This window comes from Rana temporaria, chromosome 1 (assembly GCF_905171775.1).
Source record: "Rana temporaria chromosome 1, aRanTem1.1, whole genome shotgun sequence".
Lineage (NCBI taxonomy): Eukaryota > Metazoa > Chordata > Amphibia > Anura > Ranidae > Rana > Rana temporaria.
This window is the reverse complement of record NC_053489.1, coordinates 157,774,653-157,794,741: the sequence shown is the minus strand read 5'-3', so window position 1 is coordinate 157,794,741 and position 20,089 is coordinate 157,774,653. Positions and strand designations below refer to the sequence as shown.

Genomic DNA, 20,089 nt, shown 5'->3' with positions numbered 1-20,089 from the left:
ATCTACAGGCTTTAATAATACAGCAGGCAAGAGCCAAGAGCTCAAAGATCTTCCTAATGAAAAACAAGGCAACAAGCATTATGAGAGTGCAATGCTGACATCTACAGCAATGGGAGAAAAAATCTAACCAGGTCAATCAATAGTCCAGCCCAAAAAAAAAAAAAAAAAAAAAAAAAACGTAGGAAGCAAGATATTTGTAGTGACTAGCAGCACCTACAGAAAAACCATCCCTTAATGTCTCTAGGTACCTTTATTTATTAATTACATCAAATAGAATGGTACATAAAAAGAAAATGTGATGCCCCTTACTTGCATTCTCAATTTTCCCTTAAAAATCAAATACAACGGTAAACTTTTGTAGTTCTAGGGGACATTCGCTCTGCTACTGCTTTCTAATAGCACATTATGCTTGCTTGGCATAACCAATATTTTCCCACAAAATTATGAACAGATAACTGGATGTTGTTTCTAAACTATTTCTGTGTAGTGATAACCAAGAATACAGAGCTGAGATTTGTAGTACAAATGTGTGACTTAACCTGCCAACAAAGCACCATAGTTATTAGTCTCACATCCAAAATATTCTAAGATCTCCATGTTGATGATAGCAAAACACTACAAAATCTACTATACTAAAAAGAAAAAAAATTAAAAGGTGAATCAAAGCCAATATATTTGTCCAGGCTACAGGATTTTCGGATATAAAAAGTGAATGAACATGTTGTTTTTTTTTTAATAACAAATGCATTGAAGAACAGTAATTAAAGCTTGATAAATACATATAATTAATTTTATACATGTTCAGGTTAACCTAGATATTGATAGGAGTCTGCCTATGAATATAAAGGCAAAGATACAACAAACTACTGGACTTGGTCAAGCTAGGCACATTGCAGGCTAAAGGGGTGGCATTTTCAAAATGTATACGTCTTTCATAACCATGATGTAACCTCTTGATTGTACTGCAAAGGTGGCATTTCCATTGAAGGCATTCTTGCAAGGTTTCTGCGTTTTCTTATAAACCTGAAAACTACAGTTTGTGCCATGTTGTTAAGTCTACTTTTCATATCTACAAAACATTAAAACAAAAAAAGCTTCATGTCCTGCTGCTTGTTTTCAAAGTATTCTTGGTGGGAGTCGCTGCTTGTACATTCCTGCCAGAGCTTTGGCTGCGCTGAAAATCATCTGCCTACGGGACATGCCTGTGAAAGCCACGTGCCAATCAGTCCTACTGACTTGTGGTAGATTTCTCTCCAGTACCTCACCCACTGTCACCGAAAGGCCAGACCACCTGAGGTTGTAGTCTTGCGGGGTAAGATTTTGGGCCTATAAAATAAAACAAAACAGTTAACTATAAAGACTCATCTGAGACAGTGATAATTTACACCTAGATTCTAAAACTGCGGGCTCCATTCACAGAATCAGATCACATGCAGTACTTAGGCGTTTTCCCCAAATACCGCATGTGACCCTGAAAATGTCAATTTACTATTTCTTTATGTGGCATTTACCGCATAAAGCAAAAATGCTTGGTCAATACTGCATAAAACAGGAGTGAAAGTCAATTTACGAAAGGAAATAAAAAATATGCATGCAGTAAATAAGTAGTGGACCCGGCATGTAATATTTAAAGGAACCGGCAGCCTCAGGTATCCTTAACATGGTTAAGGAGCGGGTGGCCGCTGAGTCCTTGACTAATGAGTCATCGGCTGTCACCAGGTAGCTCCGCCTCTAAATAATTTAAGAACTGTTGAGAGCTGTCACCGGGTGGCACGCCCCTTAGTTATTTTAACCGCTTGCCGACTGCCGCATGCTGATGTACATCGACAGAATGGCATGGGCAGGCAGATTGGAGTACAGGTACATCTCTTTAAATCTGCCGCCCAGTGCACGCGCGTGTTCGCAGGTCCCGGGAACTCGATGTTCCCGGGTGGCCCACGATTGAGGTTGGCAAAGGCAGAACAGGGGGATGCCTTTGTAAACAAGGCACTCCCCTATTCTGCCTAGTGACACTGTCACTGATGGCTGTTGCCCATGATCGGTCATCAGTGACGTGTCACCACGCCCGCTGGGGAACTCCCTACCCCTACAGCGCCACATAGTGTTATACCTTCACTGCCATTTTCACAGAAATCAGTACATTTTTATAGCACCGATCTCTGTAAAAATGACAATGGTCCCAAAAATGTGTCAAAAGTGTCCGCCATAATGTCGCAGTCACGATAATAAAATAAAAAAACGCTGCCATTACTAATAAAAAAAAAAAAAAATTGCCTACTGGCACACCTGGACCTTGGAACCATTTCCATATAGCACTACCTGCGTTTCTAGCGCTCCATCTCTAACCAGTGTGCATCATCCGAGGCTGTTCATTTCACTGGATATATGTTGTAAGGGTTTACATCTGCTTGCATAATGGTCCGTTATGGATTTTGGCGTGAGGGTTCCCCTCAAAATCTATAATTCAAAGCTTAATTTTTTCCAAGTCGGCATTTTTTTTTCTTCATTTTACATTCAGCTGCCAACCCCACTGACAGCTGATGACTCATCGGTTGTTAAGGAGTGGGCGGCTGCCAGCGTCTTTAACAACCAGCTATTTACAGCCTGTGTTAAGGATACCGGCTACTGCTGGCGGTAAATTACCGCAGGCTCATTACTAAAATACTTCATGACTTCATTAAATAACTCGAGCAGTATTTTAGTAGCGTTTAGTGAATGCCCAAAAAACTTTTTTGAAAAACCTAGCCGACGTTAGGTTCCAGTGGAGTAGTGGCACGGCACAGCTAACCAGCCAGCATGAGCACAGTCCCACCGATGCAGGATGTCCCTGATGTGCCCGTTTTATGCTATTCAAATGCGAGTTGTTATTGTATTATTTATTTTAATAAACGCCATATTATCTACACTTAGAAGAGCTACAGAGGTGTTTTCTTTCTTCAGGTTTGTGGAGTGTGCTTCTTCCTAGAAGAGGCTTGCCCCGAGTTATTGGACCATTTACATCACCTTTAGGACCTGATCAGTGGATGGACCATTCTCTATGATTTATGGCATTTTTGCCCTTTGCTTATATAAAAGGACCAATTTAAAGACTGATGGTTCCATGTCACAGCAATTACTACTGTGCGCCAAACCATACCCCCTTTTTTTTTTTTTTTTTTTTAGCAAGAACAAACACAAATACAATATTTTTTGATTGATCACACCTTAAAGCGGAACTTCACCCTCTCAATCAACATTGATTATTTTTAATCCTCATGCTGCTAGTATTAGTAAATAGACAGGAAAGTATATCATTACTTGTATTAAACTTATTTTTTTTACATTTGTGTGCAAATACTTTCTGGTTTCTTGGCTTGGCAAATTATGTCATACACAGAGTTTTTTTTCTCAGAAAATAGGTGCAGGAACTCAACCACGACCCCGTTCATATTTCACAAACAGTAGAAGGGTCTTAAAGGGGCATTAAATACCAGGATTGCATTACATACAGATTGCAGAGTTCAGGGGGGTTACACACAGAGTGCAGAGCTGTCACTTGTAATCACAGAAACCAGACTTCTGTGTTTACAAGTGATTGTGGTGAGCAGGCACCAAAGGGTCTGAGCCAGAGGTGGTGGAACCGAGTTCCCCCAAGTTCCCCCTGAAAAAAAGCCCTGGTCATACATCCCAGGAGTCATCAGGAGTGAAGGAGAGAAGGAGGGATTTTCGCAGCTAAGCACACTCTCCTGCATGCTTGAGCTACAGTACCTTGAAAAAAAAGAGTATTCATACCTCTTGAAACATTCCACATTTTTTCATGTTAAAACCAAAAACGTAAAATGTATTTTTTGGGGATTTTATGTGATAGACCAACACAACAATGAGAAAAGTGTGGTGTGCATTTGTATTCAGCCTCCTTTACTCTGATACCCCTAACTAAAACCTAAAATAACCAACTGACTTCAGACGTCACCCAATTAGTCTACCTGTGTGTAAATCTCAGTATAAATACAGCTGTTCTGTAAAGCCCTCAGAGGTTTGTTAGAGAACCTTTGTGAACAATCAGCATCATGAAGAACAAGGAACACACCAGACAGGTCAGGGATAAAGTTGTGGAGAAGTTTAAAGCAGGGTTAAAAAGCATCAGCACGACTTAGTCATGCCAATATGAATGGAAGTCATTGAAAATCGTGGAGAATGACTTTTGCAGTCCAAAATCGTGGGACAAGTCTTATGGGTGTGAAAGGGGACTTAGTCGTGCACGCCACAAATCTGGCCTTTATGGAAGAGTGGCAAGAAGAAATCCATGGAGAAATCCTGTTTTCATTTTGCGCGAAGCCATGTGAGGGACAAAGCAAACATGTGGAAGAAGGTCCTCTGGTCAGATGAGACCAAAATTAAACTTTTTGGCCTAAAAGCAAAAAACGCTATGTGTGGTGGAAAACCAACGCTTCACATCACCCTGAACACCCCATCCCCACTGTGCAACATGATGGTGGCAGTATCATGTGGGGATGCTTTTCTTTAGCAGGGACAGGGAAGCTGGTCAGAGTTGATGGGAAGATGGATGAAGCCATATACAGGGCAATCTTAGAAGAAAACCTGTCGAGAGTCTGCAAAAGACTTGAGACTGAAGCAGAGGTTCACCTTCTAGCAGGTGAATGACCCAAAACATACAGCCAGAAGTACTACAATGAAATGGTTTAGATCAAAACATATTCATGGCCCAGTCAAAGTTCAGACCAAAATCCAATGGAGAATCTGTGGCAAGACTTAAAAATTGCTGTTCGTAGATTCCACTCTAGATGTGAAAAGCTGGTAGAGAGATCCCCAAAAAGACTTGCAGCTGTAATTGCAGAAAAACATGGTTCTACAAAGTATTGACTCAGGGGGGCTGAATACAAATGCACGCCACACTTTTCACATTTATTTGTAAAAAAATATATATATATTTTTTTAATTTATTAATGTATTTATTTATTTATTTATTTATTTATTTATTTATTTAGATAGATAGATAGATAGATAGATAGATAGATAGATAGAGACTTGTTTTCCTTCCACTTCACAATCATGTGCCACTTGGTATTGGTCTATCAACATAAAATACATTTACATTTTTGGTTGTAACATGACAAAATATGGAAAATTTCAAGAGGCATGTTTAAGTGTCCCTGAACTGCATCATTTTAGGCACAGAATAAGTCTCGGAAGACAGGATAGCGCGATGAGGCATTTGTTTTACCCTGTATGCTGATCACTTTTGCTAAAGGTTTTGGAAATTTTTAAGGTGTCACAAAAGTTATTACATTTATCCACACTATTTTTAACAGTGGCTACTATACCAAAAAGAAAATGGGCGTAAACAAACCTGCTGTACATATTCCATAGGCAAAGGTGTAGCTTGTGTAAAGTTTTCTAAACGAATGCCATGAATTGGATCATCCAAAATGACGCAACCGATATCAAACCACCTAAAACACATCATCATATTTAAAATCTCAATTGTACTTCATTTCAGTGCAAATAATAAAGTAAACAATTAAATACATAGAAGGGTAACAATTTAGTTCTGCAAGCAAACAGTGAATGTATTTTAAAACCCAGACAAAAAACATTTACATTTTAGGTTTCATTTTCTTTTCTGAAAATTAGAACTATGAACCGGGTTAATTACACACAAAGTGCTGTGTACATGAGTATGTCTTCTAATGTTGCTATTCATAAGAAAGGGAATACCACTCAAGAGGAGCCATAGTGACAAATGTACAGATGACAGCATTGGATTCCCTACAAAGATGAATATAATATATATCTTTGCTTAAACTAAAGCTGGATACACACTATACAACTTTCGTTATTTGATTTCCTTTAGATTTACCTTCAACTATGTAGTGCAAGGGTCTGCCCGATTGCATACAAATTTAAAGTGTTTAGGTTTGACCTTATATTATATGGTTTTGGTAAATCTAAAAAAAGGAAAAAATAAAATAAAATGTATAGTGTGTATCCAGCTTTAGACCATAACACTTGGAAACAATCTTTCAGACCTGGGACAAAGCGTCTCACAGAGAAGGAGAATTGCTTGTCTGAAACATTCTGTATATGACTGGCTTGAAACAGTAAACTACATTCTACAAGCTGCAATTCAGCATCTCTGACCAATTCTTACTTGTCAGGCAGCAGCTCTGCAATGAAGTTTTCTACTGACACAGCAGGTTGCTTCTCATGGATCACACCACTTCTGCGTAATCCGTCTATTCTTTCCTGGGCTCCCTGAAAATAAATTGGAAGGAAAAGTGTAGACTGTCAAACTACACACCCCATGTGACCACAACAACCAGCAATAACAAGACACCGGGAAAAGCATAATCTAGATACACCTATGGCTGCTATATAGAAAATTAAATAATATTACCAGCTTTAAGCTACAGTATATCTGCACATCAACTTTCAGACTGCATTATAGAATCTCCCAGCATACAACATTTTGTATGCATTAGTGAAGGGCTTTATGGTTCCTTTAACAACTTGCCACCGCCCACCGTCTCCTCTCAATGACAGAGTGAGGAGAGCTGATCAGTGGCATCTCTTCACAGGGGGACATCTAGGTATGTAATCAGGGCACTGATCATCGGTGCCCTGATTACAATTAAGTGCCCAACAGTGCCAACAATCAATGGCCATTAGTGATGCCAGTCAGTGCGGCATATTCGTGCAGCCTCATCAGCTAAGGAGAAAAATTACTTATTTACTGACAGAAATTAATTAAGAAAAAATAGAGATAGATAGAGCCGAAAAAAAAAAATCTTTCTCAAAAGAAAGCTCTATTTGTGTTAAGAAAATAATAAAAACTGCACATTGCATGACCACGCAATTGTCATTCAAAGTGCGATATCGCTGAAAGCTGAAAAATGGCCTAAGCAGGAAGGGGGTGCCATGTATTGAGGTGGTTAAAGTGTATATTACCTTAAAGCGGGAGTTCACCCGAAAAAAATGTTTTAACATTAGATTGATGCTCATTTTGTCTAGGGGAATCGGGTGTTTTTTTTTTTTTTTAAACCGAAGCAGTACTTACCGTTTTAGAGATAGATCTTCTACGCCGCTTCCGGGTATGGTCTTTGGGACTGGGTGTTCCTATTTGATTGACAGGCTTCCTACAGTCGCATACATCGCGTCACGAGTAGCCGAAAGAAGCCGAACGTCGGTGCGGCTCTATACGGCGCCTGCGCACCGACGTTCGGCTACTTTCGGAAAATCATGACGCGATGTATGCGACCGTCGGAAGCCTGTCAATCAAATATGAACGCCCAGTCCCGCAGCCCATACCCTGAAGCGGCGGAGAAGATCTATCTCTAAAACTGTAAGTACTGCTTAGATTTAAAACAAAAACACCCGATTCCCCTTGACAAAACGAGCCTCAATCTAATGTTAAAAATTAACTTTTTGGGTGAACCTCCACTTTAACATTTTACATTTCTGATATGTGTCTGTTATGTACTAGTATGAGAAAATAACCTGTTCTCTTTGCGTTTCTTCTTGTTTGTGAAATCCCTGGTTATCCTGCCAGTCCCCTGCTTTCCTATTTCTGACTGACCATAACAGGCATGGAAGCGCATCCAATCAAGAATGGTCAGGTTGCTTCTCTGTTTAGCACAGCCTGTCTATGCTCTAAAGGTCAGACTTCTTGCACTTGTGTGTGTGTGCCCGTGCACACACACAAAAAACACGTTTTGTTTTTTTTCTATTTTAAACCGAAGGCAATCCCAACATTCCAAGAATGTAACCATTTTTAAAACGGTTAAATCGGTGTGTTTAGTTCTACTGTATGATTTCCTGCTGTTCAGCAAAAGGACAGCCTCCAGCAAGAAGAAACAGGAGCGACGCAGGCAATTTACAACACACACTAATTTTGGTAACAGAATTATTTGTGTGGAATGTATTAGTGCTGCACAATTAATCGTTAAAGAATAGAGATCGTGATTTTACCCGCCTCCTGATCTTAACCACTGAAGGACCGGCCTATTTTTCAGACTTGGTGTTTACAAGTTAAAATAATTTATTTTTTTTGCTAGAAAATTACTTAGAACCCCTAAACACCCACACCCACACTATTTGTGGCTTAGTAAAACTATATAGTTAAGCCAGGCTTTTACTGACCCAAACTCACCTCCTTTAGCTGCAAAAAGCAGCAGAGAAGTGTGAACCCATGCTGCTGCCCCAATGCTTTGCATAGTAGCATGGCAAACAGTATCCCCACTGTTGCATTCAATAGACAATACCGCCTACTGAACACAACCCATGAAACTGATGCTATTGCAGGGTTCAAGCAGGTGGTGAGGAGGAGATACATTGCCTCCTTACCACCCGTCAAATTCGCTATGAAGAGCAATCTGAATACAGATCACTCTTCAGAGAGAAAGGCTAGTATAAACTAGCCCTTATAGTTCCCACACAACTGCAGAAATGTATTCCTTCCTCACCACCCTTTAAGTCTTATGCTCACCTGTCCCTAATCCAGTGAAAGTCACATCGATACTTGCCAAAATCATCCCAGCCAGTCTTTTATACACTCTGCGCTCTCCATTCATTCCCATGGTGCATCCAAGTACTAGTTCAGACTCTGAAATCCACAGGAATGAATGCAAGTGAAGAGGACACGCACAGGCCCAACTGGGAAGAATATATGACAAAGGGCTGTGAGGTCTAGACAGCAATATCTCCCTAAATTATAGAAAGAAGAAGACAAAGATGGTTCTGGGTGCAGATGGCACGAAGATACGAACTGAATAGATCTAGCACTTACCTTTAACCCAGCAGCATATCCAACAGGCTGTGGTGCAATATTTGACTGTCCATCTTCCCCTGTTACAAGAGCCATTCCAAACACCTCCTGAAAAGCATCACGAACAGCTGCAACCTTCACCTCTTTGTTAGATGTCACTATTAGGTCAAGCTCTCCTCCAGATCCTATACAAAAATGGAAGCGTTAAAAAAAAAAAAAAAAAAAAAAAAGCTGATAGACGCACAGGTTATACTAAGTGTCAGCAACAACCACAATACCACTCTCTTATAATCACACAGGGGAACAAAACTAGCTAAAGAGCAGCCAGTGTTGCATTCCCCTCAATAGAGTAAGTAACAAGACAGTAAGCACAGTCTTCCTCCCTAACCCAACATTTGTTCCCATAGAAATCAATTCAAACAGGTGAATCCTATGGTAATGCAAAAACATACAAATATCTGCATCAAACTGCATAACCCCACTTGCAGGTGACATTGAAGAATACAAACCGTTTGCCTACAGTGTGTGTAATAAAGTTCAAATTTACAGACTAAAAAAAAAAAAAAGAAAACCAGACATTTAAAAATCTAATTACTAAAGCTGGGAACATTTTAGAACTAAAAATGGTTATTATATGTAACAGTCTAAACAAAACATATCACTGGACATGCTGTGAGCATTTATTAAAGCGGACATGATTTCCCAACCATAATTCTATCCAAACATTAAACTTCTTTTCCCATTTAGCTATCCACTAACACAGTGCTCTATACAGACTAATTCAGTTCAGCAACACTGCCCTCTAATGCCAGCACTTGTAATAACCGTCTTACTGTGTGTAGATAGGACTATCCGTCACAGGATGGGTTATTACTAAGGCCCCATACACACCATCTGAAAATTGGACGACAGATCGTCTGCCTTTTTTCACTTGCTAGTCTCAAGTAGAAATTGAATAGGTTGCTAAATTGACAAAAATTCTAGTACGACAGAATAAAAATTTAATGGTGATGCAATGTGTTTTAGTGAATTAGTATTTTCAAACAACTGTACTGATAAAAATGAAAATTGTGCGATCTGGTATCGTACCAGAAAATGTCATGCTTGGCCGATTGGATAATATTGGATGAACGGTCGTGATCGGCTATCAAATGCTGTGTACCAACAAACAGATTATCGTACAAACGCTTAGAAATCTATTTTTCTTACGATTTTCAAAACGCGTGTACGGGTCATTCTATCAAAAAATGCACTACAAGCTAAACACTGTAAAAAAAAAAAAAAAACACAACACAACTACTGGCCACAATCATTAGTTAAAAGGGCAGGTTTTCTTTATCTTCATGCATTCTATGTTGTATGCTGAAAAAAAAAAAAAAAAACGTATGCGTCTGTATTTGCTGCATCACTTACGGATATAAGGAGCCATGCCAGGGTCCAGCGTGGTGATCACACTCTCTACTGAATGTTTGGTCTTATCCAGTACAGACTTCACCATAGGATTGCCAGCCACTCCCTATAGTGATCAGAAAAGCATATTAGAACACCTCATTAGACCTGCACAAAACTAAAAAAATAAAAAAAAAATAGTTATAAATAAAATAACACTAAATAAAGCCAAAAAATAATAATAATGAATATGCACGGGAGGGAGTGGGGGCTGGTGCGTTTGTAACATGTTACATCCTGAACATGGGAGAAACGTGTTACGAAAGATGAATCTATCCTTTAAAAGTGCTTTATTCCTTTTTTTGGAATAGAACCAGTTAAACTATTATTTTTTCCCTCTCAGTGCAAAACTACATACCGCACCGCCATAGGGGCATACTTATAAAAAGGTAGCAAATCTAACGTTCACCAAACATTGACTGCAAGTGAATTTGCCAGGTGCATGCGTTTTGAAAGACAGACTAAAGTGGTTGTAAAGGCAGACATTTCTTTTTTTCATCTTAATGCATTCTATGCATCAAGATAAAAGCCTTCTGTGTGCCTCAGCTCCCTTAATACTTTACCTGAGCCCATCTCTATCCAGCGATGTGGCACGAGAGACTCGGCTGCCCAGGACTCTCCTCATCATTGGCTCCTGCTGCTGACAAAGTCAGTGAGCCAATGAGGAGGGGGGGGGCCTAGTTGGGGCTCCGTGTCTGAATGAGGGCTTGGGTGTCCCCATAGTAGGCCGCTTGCTGTGGGGGCACTCGTCAGGAGGGAGGGGCCAGGAGAGCCGAAGAGGGACACAAGAAAAAAGGAGGATCTGGGCTGCTCCCCCCCCCCCCCTATAAAAATTAGACTTTAGTATTACCTTTACGTCACCAGCAGTGAATGTTTGGCAACGATCATATTCATTGCTTTATAAATATGCCGCATTGCTTTTGCCTATGCAGTCTGGTCACCCAACCTTTGTTGGACACCACTTCTTCAGGTAGCTTGGTAACCACAGAATAGGATGCATGGATCATATAACTTAGCTGCCAAGCAGCACTGGATAGTAAGCTGGTCATGGTTGATACTAAATTCGGCTAAATATGCACAGGAATTTCTGCTTTCAGGCTACCTCTATGCATCATGTATGGGCAGGGCTAGAGCAGAGGATAGAAGTGGCAATATGTACAAACTGTATCATAGAAGTAGAGAAAAAGAAAAGCGTGATTGTGGAGAGTCAGGCAGGAGGTTTTCTCAGAGTAAAATAGTAGAACTTGGAGCACCACACAAATTTAGTACATGCTGCAGTTTCAGGATCCCAAGTAAGGTGCTCCTATTCTGCACTGACTGTATATAAAAATTGAAAAGAAGAGAAAATACTGCGCTCCCTAATGGTGACTAAACACAATACAAATAAGTGAAAAATCTAACCTAGCAGTAAATGCAATATTATGAATATAAAGCAGCAGTAAAAAAATTGTGCGACAACACAAATGATAAAGCAAAAGAAAATACGGAAACTGTGCTGTAAAGCAACATTAAAATAAAAACTGTGGAAATTATCTTAAATATCAACAATATAAATACCACACTAAGTGCATAAGTGTAAATGTACCCATATGATTTTATATTAAATGGTATAAAAGTCCAATTGCCAACAACTAAATGGCAGCAAAAAGGAAAAAAGAAAGTCCTGATATGCTTCAAACAAAAGTGATTCCACAATGACAGAAACGTGAAGAAAATCCTATGATGGCACCAATATCACATGTGTCCCTTCACCAGAAGTACAAGCCTGCTTACCAGAACACAGGCTAAATAAGCCTGGAAGTCAAACACACTCTGGACTGGAAGAGGTCGTTAGGAAGATGGACACGGGAAATCCGAACGGATCCAAAATCGATCTCCTCAATTTGGACAGCTGGAGGGTGGATGGAAGTAATCCGACCGAGTGGAAACGATTACCTCACTCACAGCAGGTATCTCGTACAGTACCGAGGGAAGAAATACTTGCATAGCATAATATTGTATGCACAAAGTTTAATGTAAAAAAAAAAATCAGATATACTTACAAAAGCATCTGAATAAAATCACGTATAAAAACAAACAGCCGGCCGGCAAGCAGTCACCTGTTCTATGGGCGAAGACGTCAGCGTGTTAACTTCCCGACGATCGTTTCGTCTCACAAAGACGTAGTCACAGGGGCTTCCCCCTGTGACAACGTCTTTGTGAGACAAAGCGATCGTCGGGAAGTTGACGCGCTGACGTCTTCGCCCATAGGACGGGTGTCTGCTTGCCGGCTGGCTGTTTGTTTTTATACGTGATTTTATTCAGATGCTTTGGTAAGTATATCTGATTTTTTTTTTTTACATTAAACTTTGTGCATACAATATGCTATGCAAGTATTTCTTCCCTCGGTACTGTACGAGATACCTGCTGTGAGTGAGGTGATCGTTTCCACTCGTTCGGATTACTTCCATCCACCCTCCAGCTGTCCAAATTGAGGAGATCGATTTTGGATCCGTTCGGATTTCCAGTGTCCATCTTCCTAACGACCCCTTCCAGTCCAGAGTGTGTTTGACTTCCAGGCTTATTTAGCCTGTGTTCTGGTAAGCAGGCTTGTACTTCTGGTGAAGGGACACGTGTGATATTGGTGCCATTATAGGCTTTTCTTCACGTTTCTGTCATTGTGGAATCACTTTTGTTTAAAGCATATCAGGACTTTCTTTTTTCCTTTTTGCTGCCATTTAGTTGTTGGCAATTGGACTTTTATACCATTTAATATCAAATCATATGGGTACATTTACACTTATGCACTTAGTGTGGTATTTATATTGTTTATATTTAAGATAATTTCCATATTTTTTATTTTCATGTTGGTTTACAGCGCAGTTTCCGTATTTTCTTTTGTATATAAAAATTGATTCAGTCTTAATCGTGTATAAAACCATAACATGGAATGGAGCCCGATTACTGTATTGCAGCATAAATTATTATAACACCTACATCTTTTGTCTTAATAGGTGTTAAAATGAGAATTACAGCCAAAGTTCGTTTGGCTGTACTTTTCCTGTGGATCATACGATCACCCGTTTTCAGCTGAAAGCAGGCTGATGCCTGTCAGCTGACGTCAGAGTCAGACAAGATAGTGACAATGAAGTCGGAATCCGCCCACATGCCTGGACCGGTACCTGGTTTAGCCCCTCAGCAAACCACTGAAAGCCTGTGCTGGACACTCCCACAGCACAACGCTCCTGTGAGCGAGGGGGGTGGCAGAGCAGACAGCAGTAACTGACAGTCACAAGCTCTCTGCTTAGGGACCTCTGAGAACCGAGCGATCGGCGGTGTTTGATCGCTCAGTTCTCAGTCTTTGAGCCGGTTGGGGACCAATGCTGCATCCACTTAGGCAAGTATGATTGTGAGAAAAAAAACACAAACACACACCTCATGCTTCTCCTTTAAAATGGACCCTTTGAAATAGCTAGTAAACATGCAAGCATGTGTCATTTATTGCCTCTGGACTATGGGAAATTATTATTATTTCCATACTTTGAATTTTACATAAGCAAGACACAAAAAAGTACATTTACACATGCATAACTGTTACTGTGTTCTATAAAAAAAAAGGAAGTTTTTCCAATGTATTAGCTCTCACCTTAATAAAGCCCCATATCCCACCAGTAGGTCCTTCATTAAGGGGTGCGTGCACCCGGGGATCATCAGGCTCCTCTGGAAAGGTAATGGATGATCCTGCAGTACTAGGACCATGTTGTATAACAGGATTTGGCAGAACTACAATACAGAGAAAACATATTAGAGACAAGCTTTACACATCCTAAGCTAGCCATACATGTCACAGGGGAGAACGTAGGCAATCATATTGTACGTTCCAAATGTGATGTGAGTGCCTATGAAACCAATCTATTCGATTTTTAACCCACTAGACAAATTCTTGCATGTCACAGATGTCAGATCTACAGAAGATTGTATGATCACAATTAAGCCAACTCAGCTTTCAGTATTGTAGGATCACAGCGACACACTGAAATCATTTTTCTATTCTAGATGGTCTTCAACACTGACCAATGAAATGGAGGCTGGCGGGTTTTAAACAAAAATGCATTATACATATGCAGGCTGCCATTTACATCCTCCCAACTATTGCGCAAGTATTTCCTAAGTCATATGCAGAGTATGGACTTGGTGCATATTTCTGGGGTCTGGATCAGCAATTCAGCATTTACAGCTGTCGGAGGATCAGTATTAAAGACAACAAGCACTTTTAAAAGACATTCAATATATATTTCTCTCAAGTTTTTAAAGACTTTACCAATACTGCCTGCAAAAACAAAAATCAATATTGCTTATATAGAAATTTAAAGCGTACCTGTATATTGGGGAAATAAGAGGTGCACTATACAGTAAGGAGAATAAAGTAGCCATAGTTACCCTTCACTCTTTTTTAATACTGATCCAATCCACCACCAGCCTGCACAAGATTCTGGCTCGGATCACACTTGTGCGATGCGGAAAACATGCAAATCCACTGCGAGTTCCCGCATCACACGGCAGTTCACACTGTTATATGCGAACGGCCGGAGTGTCAATACAATGTTAATGACACCCCCATTTCATCTCACATATCGCACTGCAAACTGACAGTTCGGACATGAATAGGTTTGCATGGGTGTTCACACTAATGCGATCCGAGTCTGGTCCGGACCAAAAAAAAACTCCTGTGCGAGTTTGGTCTGAATGCGATGCGATATCAGCCATACGATCTGTATGGCTGAAATTGTATGCGATTTTCACTGCAGTGCGAATCACATGTGATCTCGCAGTGCGCACAAGTGTGAACCGAATCTCAGAGCAAGGTTCCACTTGTGTACACTCCTCCATATGACAGCTCTAATGTCTGGCTTGATAATCAGGCATCAATCACTGTATTTTGGGGAGGCAAAATGAGTGTCATGTTCCCTCATACCCAAACTAGGTGGTTCCCAGACAGGTCCACCTTGAAACAGAACAAGTGATTGAGCAATAGGTAGGGGTGTGTGTGTGTTTTTACCCTATATAGTAAATTAAAACTGAAAAGGGGGAACTGAAGTTTCAATTAAACCAGAATTGTTCAGAATACATGCTTCTACTCTGTCTATGGAATACAAAAAGTAGCTTAAAATGTGTCAAAAGGAAGTTAACTGTACAGCAAAAGCACCAACACATCACTGTATTATCAGAAGTGTCAGAAACAGGTTATAGATACAGTAAACTGTATTTGTCCATTGACACACCAATAAGCTACCTAAAACGATAACAACTAAGCTATCTAAAGATATTACAGTACATCCTCATTCACATTTTTTAGAATTCAAATAGGATGTGGAAAAATGCTACAATTGCGATTTACAATTGTCTGCACCACACTGGATGGCACTGCATAGCAACACAATACACTACTATGAATATAAATATAATAAATAACACTTCAACTAAAAGTAAAAAAAAAAAAAAAAGTGATGCCTAGCTTTGTAAATGGCTCTTGGTTCACTATAAAGTGAATATATAAACCAGGGGTTGACAAATTTGCTTGGAATCTAGGAGCCAGCTAAAAAAGTTAGGAGCCAGAAAACGCGCCCGTCCCGACGAGCTTGCACGCAGAAGCGAACACATACGTGAGCAGCGCCCGCATATGTAAACGGTGTTCAAACCACACATGTGAGGTATCACCGCGATTGGTAGAGCGAGAGCAATAATTCTAGCCCTAGACCCCCTCTGTAACTCAAAACATGCAACCTGTAGATTTTTTTAAACGTCGCCTATGGAGATTTTAAAGGGTAAAAGTTTGTCGGCATTCCACGAGCGGATGTAATTTTGAAGCGTGACATGTTGGGTATGAATTTACTCAGCGTAACATTATCTTTCATAGTATTAAAAAAAAATGGGGATAAACTTTACTGTTGTGTTATTTTTTAATTTAAAAAAGTGTATTTTTTTCCCAAAAAAGTGCGTTTGTAAGACCGCTGCGCAAATACGGCATGACAGAAAGTATTGCAACGATCGCCATTTTATTCTCTAGGGTGTTAGGATAAAAAAAATATATAATGTTTGGGGGTTCTAATTAGAGGGAAGAAGATGGCAGTGAAAATAGTGAAAAATTACATTAGAATTGCTGTTTAACTTGTAATGCTTAACTTGTAATACCAACGGCTCGCCACCAGATGGCGCCAGCTCCCTAAAAAGCTTCCAAGCCAAGTCGCCAGGACCCTATTTCTAGTTGCCATGGCGACCTGGCGCCCGGGATTTGTCGAGCCCTGATATAAACAGTGCTCAAGTGGTTAGCTTTTCTGCCTAGCAGCACTGGGGTCATCAGTTCCAATACCAACCGCTACCTGCTACTAGTTTACATGGTCTCCTTGTGTCTGCGTGGTTGTGAATTGGGGACCTTAGATTGTAAGCTCCTTGAGGTCAGGGACTGATGTGAATACATATTAGTACTGCGTAAATTGATGGTGACACACACCCCCTAACCAAAAAGATAACTCAGAACTTGCTAACAACACTTCTTGGGATTTCTGTGAAGCTGCGGCAACAGTTCAACCAGAAAGATAGAAGCCAACCAAATTTCTGGCAGTATTGATAAGACAAAACACAGGAAGATGAGCATGTATTGCAGAGATATACTGAAGGTTTTCTTTTTCTTGTCCAGACAAACAGCAAACGTTCCATAACTGTAACGATACTAATGCATCTCTAATTTGTTATGAATAGGCTGGGATGCATCTGGTTCCATAATAATGGTGTACTTTCAGCATGAGCAGAATTGTTTGGCACTGTGACTTCTGACAGCACCTGATGCTCTGCCTTGTGGGAATAAGATCATTTTCCCTCTCTCTCTCACACACACACACACAGCTTTTCGATATATATGTGGGCTTAGGGCAAAAAAAATATTAAATAAATGAAACAATTGTCTACCAATGATTACAGTCATTACCTTTAAAACAGGGCTTGACAAATTTGATTGGAATCTAGGAGCCAACTAAAAAGACCGGAGTTAGGCTTACCGGTAACTCTGTTTCTAGGAGTCTTCCAGGACAGCCTCTTGAGACCTTGGGCTCCTCCCTCCGGGACAGGAAACACGTACACCCTTTTCTTTAAAGGGCGGTCCTCTAGATCTCCTCCTCAGTTTGCCCGAGAAATACCAGAAGATCCTGAAAGACATAGTCTACTAACACATCGTTAGATCATTTTATATCTTCACCACAATTACAGTTCCTTAACAGACACCGGGTGGGAAAAACTCCGGCTGTCCTGGAAGACTCCTAGAAACAGAGTTACCGGTAAGCCTAACTCCGGTCTTTCTCTAGTCGTCTTCCAGGACAGCCTCTTGAGATGACAAGCAAGAACTTACTGGTTTTTAGGGTGGGACTACTGTCTGGAGGACCCTTCGTCCGAAGGCCTGATCCTTGTCTGACAGCAGGTCCAACCGGTAGTGTCTTGCAAAGGTTGAGTAAGATGTCCAGGCTGCCGCCTTACAGATCTCTTCCGGGGACGCTCCTGCTCTTTCTGCCCAGGAAACCGCCACTGCCCGAGTAGAATGTGCTTTAACTGTAGGTGGTTCCCTACCCCCTAGCGTATATGCTTCTACAATCAACATCCTGAGCCATCTGGCAATAGAGGATTTTGATGTTCTGTGACCCTTGCGGGCACCTGAGAAGTTAACAAAAAGTGAGTCACATAGTCTAAATTCCTTTGTGACTTCTAAGTAAAATAAAAGACTTCTTTTAACATCCAATAAGGACAAAAATTCCCCTTCATCATTTTCTGAAGAGGAAAGCAAGGTTGGTAGGACAATGTCCTGAGTCCTATGAAAGGTAGAGGCTACCTTGGGTAGGAAGCTAGGATCCGTCCTAAGAATTATCCTATCATCAAATACAGATAGGAAGGGTTCCCTAATAGAGAGGGCCTGAAGATCGCTGACTCTCCTGGCTGAGGCTATGGCCACTAGAAAGACTGTCTTAAGGGTAACATGTTTCAGAGAAGACTCTTCCAGCGGTTCAAATGGTTTGTTAGTAAGAGCCTTTAGTACCAAGGACAGATCCCAAGAGGGACAGGCTCTAATCCTAGTTGGATTAGATCTTGTCAGACTTTTGAAAAAGTTTTTGACGAAGCGATCCTGTTGAAGAGGTACATCCAAAAAAATACTTAAGGCAGCCGCCTGTACTTTGAGAGTGCTGACTGATAAGCCTAAGTCCGCACCTGCCTGCAAAAATTCTAGCACTACTGGGATGCCAGAATGATTCATTCCTTGTTGTATCTTCCAGGAATTGAATTTTTTCCACACCTTAGAGTATATTGCTCTAGTTACCGGTTTGCGACACCCTAAGAGAGTCGTGACCACTTTATCTGAAAAACCCCGTGCTTTCAATAGTTGCTCTTCAGAAACCAGGCAGTTAGTTTCAGGTTCTTTATTTGAGGATGAAGGACTGGACCTATAGACAGTAGATCTACTTTCTCTGGAAGTGTCCAAGGTGGATACAGGGCCAGCCTCCACAGGCTGGCGAACCATGGCCTCTTGGGCCAGAAAGGCGTGATCAGAATCAGATCCGCGGGTTCCCTGAGAAATTTTTGGATTACCCTGGGAATCAACCTCACTGGAGGGAATGCGTATGCCAGGCTGAAATGCCAAGGATGTGAAAAGGCATCTATCCCCTTCGCTTTGTCTTGTGGGTGAATGGAAAAAAATGTTGTAACCTTCCTGTTCTCCTTTGCTGCGAACAGGTCCACCTCTGGTAGTCCCCAGAGTGAGACTATCTGGTAGAAAGTCTCCTGGTCTAGAGACCACTCGTCCTGACATACTACCTGTCTGCTGAGGAAATCTGCCAGGGTATTCAGTGAGCCCTTTAGGTGGACAGCTGAAAGGTGTACCAGATTTTTCTCTGCCCAGATCAAGATCTGTGTAGCTGTTGCCTGTAGGGCTGGGCTCCTTGTGCCTCCTTGCTTGTTTATATAAGCTACTGTGGCAGCGTTGTCTGTCCTGATTTGTAGATGCTGACCCACTAGATAGCCGTTCTAAAAGCCATTCAGGGCTTCAAGTGCTAACAGTTCTTTTTGGTTCGATGACCGAAGAACCTCCGAGGACGACCACTGACCCTGGGTCCAAACTTCTCCCAGGTGGGCGCCCCAACCCCCCCTGCTGGCATCGGTGGTCATTACCAGAGCCACTGGCGGATCCCAGAGAAGACCCTTGTCCAGGTTTTCTCTGGCTCTCCACCACCATAGGTTTCTTTGAATGCTCTTTGGGATAGGTATTGTGAGGTCCAAATCCTCCTTCCTGCCACTCCAAAGTTTGAGCATATGTGCCTGGAGAGGACGCGAATGAAATCTGGCCCAGGGTACCGCCGGAAAACAGGCCGACATCAGACCCAGAACTCGCATAACTTGCCTTATGCTGATCTCCTGATTCGTCTGGAGAAAAGCAACCGCCTGATCTAGTTTGAGAATTTTTTCCTGGGGAAGGAAAATCTTCTTTTCTACTGAGGATATTCTGTATCCCAGGTACATCACCTCCTGTGATGGTATCATCTGCGATTTTTCTTCGTTGACCAGCCAACCCAGGGAACGCAGGAAAGACAGGGCTACCTTCAGGTCGCTCTCTAACTGATGACCAGACGGGGCTATGAACAACAGATCGTCTAGGTAAGGCACTATTGTTACTCCTTGGAGTCTCAGTGGTGCCAGGGCTTCTGCTAGGACTTTGGTAAAAATCCTTGGCGAGGAAGACAGGCCAAAGGGAAGGGCCCTGAATTGCAGATGTTTGGTAGCAGAACCCAGTCTTACCGCTAGACGCAGGAATTTTTGGCATTCCTGACGGATCGGAATGTGTAAATATGCGTCCCGTAAGTC

General features: G+C 41.2%; 1 protein-coding gene across 2 annotated transcripts in view; it reads right to left on the bottom strand.

Annotated features, from left to right (window-relative positions):
* Window positions 1-237: 237 nt before the first annotated feature.
* PRRC1 (proline rich coiled-coil 1) overlaps window positions 238-20,089 on the bottom strand; it is a 30,706-nt gene continuing 10,854 nt past the window's right edge. For both annotated transcript variants that reach the window (XM_040344767.1, XM_040344772.1), the window contains 6 exons: window positions 13,839-13,975; window positions 10,178-10,280; window positions 8,786-8,949; window positions 6,152-6,255; window positions 5,351-5,453; window positions 238-1,326 (listed from right to left, as the gene is read on the bottom strand). In XM_040344767.1, the coding sequence (XP_040200701.1) occupies window positions 1,117-1,326; window positions 5,351-5,453; window positions 6,152-6,255; window positions 8,786-8,949; window positions 10,178-10,280; window positions 13,839-13,975 (821 nt within the window). In that variant the 3' untranslated portion in view covers window positions 238-1,116. The remainder of the gene's footprint in view (window positions 1,327-5,350; window positions 5,454-6,151; window positions 6,256-8,785; window positions 8,950-10,177; window positions 10,281-13,838; window positions 13,976-20,089) is intronic.